At 44.0% G+C, this 12276-nt stretch overlaps 1 protein-coding gene across 20 annotated transcripts in view; it reads right to left on the bottom strand.

Moving 5' to 3' along the window:
- The window catches only part of LOC105494952 (microtubule associated serine/threonine kinase 2), a 256356-nt gene that overhangs the window by 103607 nt on the left and 140473 nt on the right, over nucleotides 1–12276 (bottom strand). For 9 of the 20 annotated variants that reach the window (XM_071093777.1, XM_071093769.1, XM_071093766.1 and 6 more), the window contains one exon: nucleotides 8147–8341. The exons of 9 other annotated variants lie outside the window; for them this stretch is intronic. In XM_071093777.1, coding sequence (XP_070949878.1) covers nucleotides 8147–8341 — 195 coding nt within the window. Of the gene's footprint in view, nucleotides 1–8146; nucleotides 8342–11773; nucleotides 12072–12276 lie in introns of those variants that run through there. 2 more of the 20 variants (XM_071093801.1, XM_071093828.1) reach the window with 2 other exon arrangements.

The raw sequence follows: 12276 nt of genomic DNA on the forward strand, positions 1-12276 counted from the left end.
ACTTAAGTCATTCTGTGTTCCATTAAGTTGTTAACATCAAACTTCTATCCCCAGCAGGCCTACAGCTGGGCCAGTGAATAGCCAGAGACACAACTGCCTCCTCTCTTCAATGACACCAGTTGCAACACAAAGTCAATCTAGTACTCTTACTCTGAGAATGCAACACCCACATCTGAGTGCCAATCAGTATGCTGGAATCATTTTCTTAGAAGTCATACAAATGAACTACAGGTTAGTGGTTATTTAATTCAACCCAAATCACAATTAAATTTATTATGCCTCCTAAGGTTCATCATACCCACCTGAGACACTTAAGAGCTAGCATCAATGTCTGTTTATAACAGACTCATTCCTTCCATCAAGGCATAAAATGCAATGTATTACAGAGCTAGGGTGGATATCATTTCAAAACTGTATCTTGATTGTCCTTCAAATTATTACGGGCAACAATTTGTAAGGTCCTAAGACCATCCCTAAGATGCAGTCAATAAAGAGGATGAAGACCTTAAGCAGGGCTAGTCCTCACTGCACTATGATACAAGGGGACACTGTTTTCCAATCCTCTGGGGCAATGCAGCCAAATGCCTCAATAGCTGTGTTGGTTTACTAGGGCTGCCATACATAACCAAGTGTCAAAAACTGGGTGACTTAACCAACAGAAATTTATTTCCTCATAGTTCAGGCTAGAAGTTCAAGATAAGAGTATTAGCAGGGTTCATTTCTTCTATGACCTCATTCCTTGGTTTGTAAATGGCTACCTCCCTTTGTCTTTGCATGGCCTTCCCTCCGTGCTTGTCCGTGTCCTAATCCCCTCTTCTCGTAAATCACCCTGGATTAGGATCTATCTCAAAGACTTCATTTAACCTTAATTGCCCCTTTAAAGATACTATCTCCAAATACCATGAGTTACTGGGGGTTAGGATTTCAACCTATACAAATTTTAGTAGAACATAATTGAGCCTATAATAGTTATACTCATCAAAGAAAAAAAAAGAGAGAGATAAAAAAGACATCCTAATATGGCCACTGCCATGACTCTGGCTGCAGTGGGGTAGAGGAGCAGGCCATGGGTCCACAGGTGCAGATGCCAAGTTGGGCAGTCCCTGGAACCCACCCTTGGAAGTCCCCACCTCCTAGTTCCCTCTCTCCTGGAACTCAGAGTCAAATTCACTGCCAGTAGCACTCAATTTTCAGTTCTTCACTTACGCATATTGTTTACTGGAACCATTTTTCTCATCTTTCTACTTTACTTGCTTATTTGCTTAATAAATTGAGTGAGAGAGGTTCATCATAAGGATACTGCAGAATGGAGGTTCATCACTGTCTTCACTAAGCACAGATTCTGTCCTGGACTGTGAATTTGAATACAGAGAACAAAACTAAGTTAATTGATGAAGTAAGAAGCAGGGGTAAAATGGAATGATACAAGCCTAAAAAAACAGAGGGATTTTTTTGCCGGGTGTGGTGGCTCATGCCTGTAATCCCAGCACTTTGGGAGGCTGAAGGGGGCAGGTCACTTGAGGTTAGGAGTTCGAGAACAGCCTTGCCAACACGGTGAAACCCACTCTCTACTAAAAATACAAAAATCAGCCAGGTGCAGTGGCGGGTGCCTGTAATCCCAGTTACTGGGGAGGCTGAGGCAGGAGAATTGCTTGAACCTGGGAGGTGGAGGTTGCAGTAAGCCGAGATCATGCTACTGCACTCCAGCCTGGGTGACAGAGTGAGAACCTGTCTCAAAAAAAAGAACAGAGGTTTTTACAAGAAGGTAATAAAGGTAATGACCTAGAAGTGACAATAGACTGTGAGAATACCAATTCTCACCCCCAGGATTGGAGGATTTATTAAACAATGTTATTAATACATAACCTTGGGAAAAGACCCAAGGCTGCAAAAACTACTTTGGTTCAGAACATGTGATATTACATAATGAAAGTATCTCAGATGAAGACATGGAACAGTGTGGTTGTTAAGAATGTGATCTCTGAAGCCAGACTACCCAGGTTTCTATCCCAGTTCTGCCACTTACACAGCTGTGTTATCTTGAGCAATTTATTTAATCTCTCTGTACCCTTGCTTCCTCATGTGTGAAATAAGTACAATGATAATCTCTCTCATAGAACTGGTGTGAGAAGCAAATGACCTTTACATTTTCAAGTGCTAAGAACAGTGCCCGGGAGCTGGTAAGTGCTCAGAGTTTGTAAACTTATTAAATAAATTCTCGATTGCATATGGTTCATCAGAAACATCACAGTGCTGGCAGCAGCAGCCCATCATTGCCATGAAGCAGTCACTGCCATGATGCTGGCTGCAGTGGGGTACAGGCGCAGGTCACAGGTCTTCTGGTGCAGACGCCAAGGTGGGCAGTCCCTGGAACCCTCCTCTGGAAGCCCCCCAACAAGCCCACTGCCCTGGGAACCCACCCCTGGGAACTGCCACAATTGGGCCAGACTGAGCTGAGCTATCCGCCAGGGGGAGAGAAGTGCACAGAGGAACAGGCAGAAAGGGGCACTAGGGCAGAGCTGGGCCCAGGGTGGTCCCGTGCTTGCACACGGAGCACAGGGCCCGAGACATGGAGCTGGGACCATGCTTCAGGGGCCCAGGGTGGGAAGTGAAAGCGGCATCTCACAGCAGCAAGTACAACATGCCCACATTGTTCGCCAGCCCCATGGAGCAGATCACCATGTAAACAACTGGCATGACCACTGCCAGGAGCCCCAGACTCGATACGTTGGAGCAGCCCAGTGCCTGGCCCAGGACAATGCACTGGACCGGAAGCCCTTGCCGAAGACTGCTAGGAGGTACAGCTGGGGCTGCACGCTTACGAAGTCGGTGGGAGACAGGGAAAAGCGGGAGCCCCACCCCTTCCGAGTTGGTGGGGTGGGAGCCCCCTGGGTGGGAACTCCCTGGGTGCAGCCGCTGCTGCCCTGCTGCAGCTTCGGACCCAGGCATCTCTAAACTCTTGGGCCTAGGAAGGCCCCTGCCCCTCGCAGGCTCAGAATTGTCTACTCTCGCTACCTGGCTTCTCCCCTGTCGGTGCCTACTCCAATTTCAGAGCAAAGTTGGGGCCCAGCCCAGGAGCTGTCACAGTCCAGCTGGTTGTGCACATGCTCAGGGCAGTGCTGACACGCCAACCCCCTTGCCACTTTGGCCCCCTCCAGACTTTGGGCACTGACAAGCATGGGAAGGAGGCTGAGGGGTATGCTGAGGACAGCCTAGTGCTGGCCTGCAGGCACTCCTTAGCATGAATAGCCTGGGCACCATGAACAGCAGCAGGAGGCAGACAGGCTCCTGGGCAGAAGGAAGCTGGTCCACAGTGAAGACCCACCTTCAAGCCAGGGAAAGCCTGAAGCCTGGGGACTGGGTCGCCAGTCCTAGAAACTGCAAGGGCAACTTGTGGTGCTTTTCCCTGGGCCCACCCATGGCTGCCCACGGACCAACCAGCATGCACTTCCTCCCCTATGAGGCCCATAAAAACCCCTAGACTCAGCCAGACCTGGGAGGAGGGATCACAGGGAGATAAACGGACCACTTGCCTGCAGAAAGGAACCACCCATTCCAGGACCTCCTCTCTGCTGAGAGCTGAACACTCAATGGGAGGACCAGCCTACAGATAGGAGCTACCCACTGTGGGTCCCCTCTAAGCTATTATATCACTCAACAAAGTTCCCCTTTGTCTTGCTCATCCTATACTTGTCTGTGTACCTCATTCCTTTTGGATGCAGGACAAGAACTCGGGACCCGCCGAATGGCAGGGCCAAAACAGCTGTAATACAAATAGAGCTGAAATAAGCCCCTTGCTTACCACATTGTGGGTGACAAGGAGAGAAGACAGAAGGGGAAAACTTGAGAGAAGGAGAGAAGAGCTGCGGCCCTTCAGAGAGACTAGACCTGAGAGCTCCCCAAGCCTGAGCTGTGACTCCCACTTTGGGGCCTGATGGCTCCCAGAGTCTCCAAGCTTCTGGGTACCACTGCATTCCCTTGTGGAAGCTGCTTGTGGTGCGCCTGGTCCTGATGCAGCCTCACAGTGAGCTAGCACCCATGCTAGCCCCTGGAGTTGGCCGCCCTGCTGCAGCAGTTGGCATGCCTGACTGTGTGCAGTGGCCGGACCCTATGCTCGCTTGCTCACACACCCCTCACCACTCTGCTCCAGTCTCTTTGGAGGTATGGGATCCAGGCTGGTAGCTTGAGCCAAGTGTAGCCTGCCAGGCCAAGTGGGCCCAGCAGGCCCGAGCAAAGCTCACGCAAAGGCGCCACTGGTCACAGAGGTTTCTAGCTAGTAAAGCAACACCTCCCAGGATCCTGTAACAACAGCCGAGGGGTTAAGACCACAGACATTGGAGTAAGATACTGTGGGGTTGAATGGTAGTTTCTACTGCTTATTAATAACTTCCTTAACTTCTCTGTACTACAGTGTCTTCATCTATAAAACAGATTTACTCAGATTATCCACCTCATCGAAAAAAAATGAACATGTGTCACCCACCTCATCAGAGTATTTTGAGAATCAAATTTAACAAATGTAAGTCATTTTAAAAATGTTAAGATATAGTAAATGCTCAGCAAATGTTACCTATTCTTACTCTTTTGATATTTCATTTTCCAACTTTTCTTGACTAAGGAAGATAGAATAATTTTTTAAAGAATCTGCTTCTATTGGGCTTATGCAACATGTGAATCAGTCAACCAATAATCTTATAAAGCAATAATCACAACTGATGATAGAAGCATAAGCTCAAAATATTAGCAAGACTAGACTTCTGCTTCTCATCATTATGGGGAATCAGAGATCAGATTTACCCGTGCACCTTAAAAACAAAAAAAATTAGATGAAATATATGAAACAATAGTTTGTAGACACTGGACCAAAGGGAAACATGCAAAGTAAGCCCTAGCTTACGACCTGAAGAACACGTCTAGGAAGCAGCAAAGGGGGTACTCAAAAAGAGTCCAGCAGTCTCCCTGAGTTGAGAAGACAGAGTTGAGAACTTGGGGAGGCTAAGATGGCTAGAATTTTCAAGGCAGGGTACCAGAGTAGACAGAGATATACAGAGGGGAACTCTGGAGATCTGCAGGGGCTTCCTCTGAGTTTTTAGCTGAATATCTATCAGCATATGTGGGTAAGGAAACGATCCAAGAAAATGAGTAGGTACCCTCTTCAGAGCTCACAAAGGACGCAGAATTGTTCATGTTCCCATCAGCCTGAGTGGAAAAAACTCACAATACATGGGCATCAAATAGAGTACTCAAAGTATTGCCCTAGTAGTAAGAAAAAATTAGCCTCATGTGCTGCCCTGGTCTCACCAAACAAAGCCTAAAAGTAATCCTTCAAAGGATCAAACAATTTCTAAATAACTGCATCCCAGAGTCTCAAGAATGTTTAAAGGAATATAAAAATATCCAGCAAACAAGCTAAAATAATCTTCTCATATCAATGAACTGGCACTTTGCATGGCATGGATACAAAAGAAAAATGGAATGAAGCACTAATACAGTGACCAAACATGTGAGCAAGTCTACGGAAAAACAAAAACAAAAACCATGAAATTTAACAAGTTTCCATGAAATTTAACAAGCTCCAAGCTGTAAGACCGGTATTGCTCCAGGTTGTGTGTTCTGAGACCACAGTCATCAAGAGATATTCAAAACCATGTGCCAAGACTGGGTACGTCTTGGGGGCTACCCAACTTAAAATTTTCTCAGCCTCGCCGGGCGCGGTGGCTCAAGCCTGTAATCCCAGCACTTTGGGAGGCCGAGGCGGGCGGATCACGAGGTCAGGAGATCGAGACTATCCTGGCTAACATGGTGAAACCCCGTCTTTACTAAAAATACAAAAAACTAGCCGGGCGTGGTGGCGGGCGCCTGCAGTCTCAGCTACTTGGGAGGCTGAGGCAGGAGAATGGCGTGAACCCGGGAGGCGGAGCTTGCAGTGAGCCGAGATCATGCCACTGCACTCCAGCCTGGGAGACACAGCGAGACTCCGTCTCAAAAAAAAAAAAAAAAAAAAAAAAAAAAATTTTCTCAGCCTCATACGCCAAGCGCTAGTACGTCTAGAAGAGGTGCCTTCTGAGAGAAGTTAGCCTCTAACATTGTCCTATGGCAGTCTATCACTGTTCCAAACTGCCTGTGGAATTTAAGCTCCTGCATCAAATAATGTCACTTAAGTCTGCGTGATACATCGTGCTTCACTTAAACTTTTAGTTTTTCAGGTTACTATTCTCTAACAAGAAGCTTAACAAATACCTACTGATCAATCACACTTTCCTTTTTTAACATTTTTTTTTTCAATTGGCTTCTAAGATACTTCTCCTGGTCCTTGCTCCTGAATGAATAGCTAATTCATTTTAGTCTAATTCCTCACTATCGCCCCAACCTCTAAAACTTGCCCCAGAGCTCAATCCTTGGATATCTCTTCCTCCTCTATCAATTCCACCTTTAAAATACATCCCCAAATCTGACCACTTCTTATCATCTCAATCACCATGGGTTCAAATAACCATTGTCTCTTACCTGGTGGCCTTCTAACTATAACCAGAGTAGGTTTTTTTGTTTGCTTTTTTGTTTGTTTTTGGTTTTTTGACAAGGTCTTGCTCCAAGGCTGGAGTGCAGTGGTGTGATCTCAGCTCACTGCAACCTGCACCTCCCAGGCTCAAGACATCCTCCCACCTCAGCCGCCCGAGTAGCGGGGACTACAGGCATGCATCACCATGCCCAGCTAATTTTTGCATTTCCTGTAGAGACGGGGTTTCATCATGTTGCCCAGGCTGGCCTTGAACTCGTGAGTGGTCTTGAACTCAAGCAATCCGCCTGCCTTGGCCTTCCAAACTGCTGGGATTACAGGTGTAAGCCACTGCACCCAGCCCAGAGTGATCTTTTGATCTACGTCAGATCATGACATTCTTATTTAAACCTTCCAGTGGCTACTCATCTTACCCAGCATAAAAACAAAAGTCCTGGTGGCTTCCACCTGTAATCCCAGCGCTTTGGGAGGCCGAGGTGGGTGGATCACTTGAGGTCAGGAGTTTGAGACCAGCCTGGTCAACGTGGTGAAACCTGTCTCTACTAAAAATACAAACATTAGCTGGGCGTGGGGGCAGCCACCTGTAATCCCAGCTACTCCAGAGGCTGAGGCAGAAGAATCACTTAAATCTGGGAGGTAGAGTTTGCAGTGAACCGAGATCGTGCCATTGCACTCCAGCCTGGGCAACAAGAGCGAAACTCCATCTTAAAAAGCCTCAAAATTGTTTAATCTGGCTGCCCACTATACTTCAGGCCTCACTTCCCAACACTCACCACCCAACTTATTCTGTACCAGCATCACTGGACTCTGTTGCACAAAGAATACATGGAGCAAGCTCCTAGATTAGGCCCCTGGCACTTCATGTTGCCTCTGTCTGGAACACTTTTCTTCCAGATACCTCCATTCAGGCTCCATGACTTCCTTCAGGTCTTTTCTCATATGTCAACTTATCACTGAGGACCTCCCTGACCACCTTACATAAAATGTCAAGCCCTGGCCTCTACATTCTCTTATCCTACTTTATTTTTCTCAGAAGCACCATGTCTATCCATTATGTTATATATTTACTCATTAACTTGTCTTTCTCCACTAGAATCTAAGCTCCCTGAGGACAGGGATTTTATTGCTTTATGTTCACTGCTTTATTTCCCATGCCTAAAACAGTGTCCTAGCAGATAGCACATAATCAAATAATGTTGAATATAAGAAAAGGAACGCAGAAAAAAAGGGGAGAAGGTCTATTTTCCTCAACCTGAACAAACCATTTAACTTGTGGACACAAATTTTCCCGTCGTGTAAAATGTGAGGTTTGAACTTTTGAACCTCCAAAGAGTTCTAGCACTCTGCCACGCCATTATGGGGTGGTCACAGGTCATAGTTCACAAGGTTGTCCAATGGTCAGGATGGGCACACAATTTATAACAGCCTCAAAAATCCAAGTACTGATAACCTACCCTCCTTTCTCCTGAGATTTTCAATACAACAGAAATCTGTGATATTTATTTCACTCTTCTCTGTGACAGAACCAAGACTCTTACTCCATTTCTCCCCATTAAGGAGTAAGGTATGGGTTTTACCATTTGGCCAGAAGCAATTGCCAAGGCCCAGATTCACAACAAGTTTCCTTACCTCCACGGCAGTGGGCGGCTGGAACAAGGAGTGCCAGGACTGCTGTGGGCTCGTGGGTTCAGGAAAAAGGCAAGAGGAGAAGTAGCCAAAGCACAATCAGCACTAAATGGGACTTTAGTGAGGAAGAGGGATGGAGCAGATGTGGGTGAAAACATGTGCTGGTTTACTTCAGCTCCTCGGCAAAGGGTAGAGATTCTGACAAGGTACCACAACAGGAAAAAAACAAGGTCAGTGATTAACTTTTCAACCAAAAAGAAACATATTCAAAGTGGCTTGGTTTAGGCAAAAAGTTCAAGAAAAGTAAGTGGTCAAAAATCATTCTCCAATATCATACTTTAGTACCAATGTTGGTACAGGATGACAACAGAGACAAAAACTTAATCCATAAAATTAAAATACAACATTTAAGATTTGGCTACTCAACATATTTGTTATTTATTTATTTTTATTTTTATTTTTTGAGACGGAATTTTGCTCTTGTTGCCCAGGCTGGAGTGCAATGGCACAATCTTGGCTCACTGCAACCTCCACCTCCTGGGTTCAAGTGATTCTCCTGCCTCAGCCTCCCAAGTAGCTGGGATTACAGACATGCACCACCACACCCAGCTGATTTTGTATTTTTAATACAAACAGAGTTTCATCATGTTGGTCAGTCTGGTCTCAAACTCCTGACCTCGAGTGATCCACCCACCTAAGCCTCCCAAAAGTGCTGGGATTACAGATGTAAGCCACCGCGCCCAGCCAATTTAGAATTGGTTTCTGGGCAAACCAAACATTGCAAATTTACTACAACTCATCAATTAGCAGGCAACAGTTAATATTTAATGTTCAATGACTAAAACTTCCTAGAAAAATGTGTATGTCCCTAAGAGCAAAACATTCTGAATAGTTTATAAATTATTGATTATATCTACAATAATACTAATTTGTTTAGCTAACTTTTCTCTAATGAATGTATCAGATAATGTCAGTTAACTATGTATTTTGCTTCCACTTAAATTTTAGATTCCCAGGTTATTTTTTCCCATAAAAACAATCTAGCCATTTTGACATGTTAAGTCCCATTGAAGATTATTAAATAAGATCATTAGATTGAAAACAGGTGATAAATACAGATTTCTAATTTGCTACCATTAGTAGAAATTACACATGATAAAAATAACAAAAATAATATTCATAATATTTAATTTGCTACCTTAGTGGCATGGCTTTCTATAAACACACCATATTTAATTTCCAAGGTAAAAAAATTACTTAAGTATCACATAAGTACCTGATCTACTTCAAAATGATAACATTATTAGTTTCTTGTACTGTTATTTCTGACTGTTTATAATATGGATACAGTGACATTCAAAGGAAATCTTCACTTTCCTAGTCGTTATCACTCTAGTGGTCTTCAATTTACTTCTCAGGTGGATACACAATATGGGGTCATAACAGGATAGAATATAGGAGGGCAAACAGCTATTTAAAATTACAGTTATGCCCATATTTCTACAAACTCAACATTTTTTTTAAAGTTAAAAGAAGTAAAAATGTTAATTTTAAGTTAATTTCTCCTTAAAAAGAATTTTCACTCTTCCAAAAAACTATTTCAAAGTTAAGCTCCTTCATATATAAGTTAGAACCAATTAGAACATTAGACAGTACTTACTTGTTAACCTGAATAATATGCTTATACAAAATTTTGAAGCCTTAAGTCTTATCACATAAAATGAAGTTTAGCCATTTTGTTCAATATGTAATTGAAATTATAAAAATCTATGAAAGCCAAATTTCATTCTTTTTTTTTGAGACAGAGTCTCACTCTGTTGCCCAGGCGGGAGTACAGTGGCGTGATCTCGGCTCAGTGCAAGCTCCTCCTCCCGGGTTCATGTCATTCTCCTGCCTCAGCCTCCCGAGTAGCTGGGACTACAGGCGCCCGCCACCACGCCCAGCTAATTTTTTGTATTTTTAGTACAGACAGGGTTTCACCATGTTAGCCAGGATGGTCTCGATCTCCTGACCTCGTGATCCGCCCGTCTCGGCCTCCCAAAGTGCTGGGATTACAAGCATGATCCACCACGCCAGGCCGGCAAATTTTATTTTCTTTTTGCCCCTAATTACTACCCTGCAAACTGGTTATACAATGTGTCTAGAGTCTAAAAAAGATTGTTTGAAAAAGGAAAAGGTGATATACAAACTACTTATTGGCTCCTCAGGGGGTATTTTTCTAACTCAAAGTCAATAAAACAGATTCAATGATTACCAACAGCAGTGTACCAACATTTGAAAAGCATGATTTGCCAGGTATGGTAATCTCAGCACTTTTAAGAGGCTGAGGCAAGAGGATCACTTGAGCTCAGGAGTTCTAGACTAGCCTGAGCAACATAGAGAGACCTTATTTCTATAAAAAAAATTTAAAAATTAGCCAGGCTTGGTGGTGCATGCCTGTAGTCCCAGCTGCTGAGGTGGAAGGATCCCTTGGGCCCAGGAGGTCAAGGTTTAGTGAGCTGTGACAGCACCACTGCACTCCTGCCAGGGCCATAAAGTAAGACACTCTCAAAAGCAAAAACAGAACCATGATTTTTGACCATTTAAGTTTTCTTAAACTACAAACTCCATTTAAAAAATTTTAATTTTGTTAACAAGTGACCTTTACTTTAAATAACACATTAGTTGATGAAGTCTGTTTTTAAATGGTCTTTTACTTTTGTGTCACTATGGGAATAAAAGGTTTTTTTTTTTTTGAAGTGTGTCAATACTCCAACTATACACTTCAGACACATCCTGTTTCTCAAGGTCTAATAGAATCATTAATTGAATCAATAAGCATCCATGGACACTGAAGGGCAACATCACAAAAGAAGCCCACTAAAGAAGCCTGTCTGTCTTGGGGCAAGCAGTTTGACTCAGGAAGAAAATCTGAAGTACACTCCCTTCACCCGATGAGTTAAACAAAGGCAGTTCAAGATAGATAATTGAGGTGAAATGGATTCTAGGTCTCTTCTTTCACTGGTTCTCTAATTTACTGATGAATTCACTTGGCACTTCTTCATTAAATAAGCCTGAGGTGCTCTTGGAAAAGTCACCCTGAAGAGGAAGCCTTCTTCCACTCCCAGCTTTGATATTCTCACCTAATAAAGTTTATTTCTATATTGGCCAATATAGAAATAAAATTCAGGTCACACCCTAAAGGACCCATGCTTGAATCTGCAAGGGCAGATCTGAGGTCCTGAGCTGACAGGCCATGGGCAGAAATACCCTCTCTAGTCAAAGGAGGAGGTACTTTTTGTTTCCATTGGTTTCTCACATTCATGGGGCTTGTATTTGCAGCTTCGACACTAACTTTAAATAAACATTTGCTTTCAAGCCAAGAAAATAATTGTCTTCATTTTTTTACTCAGTTCCCCAAGTATTCAGGAACCCCTAAAATGACATCTAACTCAGTTTCTGGAATTGGAAACCTCATATGCCCCTGCCAAGGACCACTGTTTTGACCTTGAATTAATCAAGCCAGCTCAGCCCTCTTCCTGACAGGCATCTCCAAAACAGTCTTCATCCAAATAAACGAAGCTGTGTTAGTTGGCATTAGTTTTTTTCCCTGACATCTGCCAGTTTCCATAGAGACCCCAGCCTCCTTACTGAATCCGCAGACATGGTGCTCCCAGTCTCTCTCGCCTCCGTTTCATCATTCTCCTGGCTACTCAAGTTTTGCCCTCACACTGGAGTCTTGGTAGGAAGTTCTCTCACACAAGGGGTATGCAGTTCTGTCAGCCAAAGGAAATTATAAAAGCTTCCCAAACTTACGGCAAAAATTAAAGTACTTTTCTCCAAAAACATGATCTTCAGAACACCCCTCCCCTCCCCTCACAAAAGACCTAAGAGCCCAGGAGGCAGCGGTGGGACAGTGGCAAGTTCCAGATCCCAAATGAATCAGCTGTCCTCTGATCTGCCTGACATCATTCACACTCAGCCAGCAACAAATCAGAGCTACAGAAAGCACCTTGTTCCTGCGTCAGTGACAAGCACCCTCCCCCACAAATCAGTTGCAACCTCCAACCCTGAGGCCTGGCAGCAGTCAAGACTCTGGCAGAAATTATACATAGCAACTTGAAAACTCACACTGTGTCAGAAATACTATTAAC

Source organism: Macaca nemestrina, chromosome 1 (genome assembly GCF_043159975.1).
Source record: "Macaca nemestrina isolate mMacNem1 chromosome 1, mMacNem.hap1, whole genome shotgun sequence".
Taxonomy (NCBI): domain Eukaryota; kingdom Metazoa; phylum Chordata; class Mammalia; order Primates; family Cercopithecidae; genus Macaca; species Macaca nemestrina.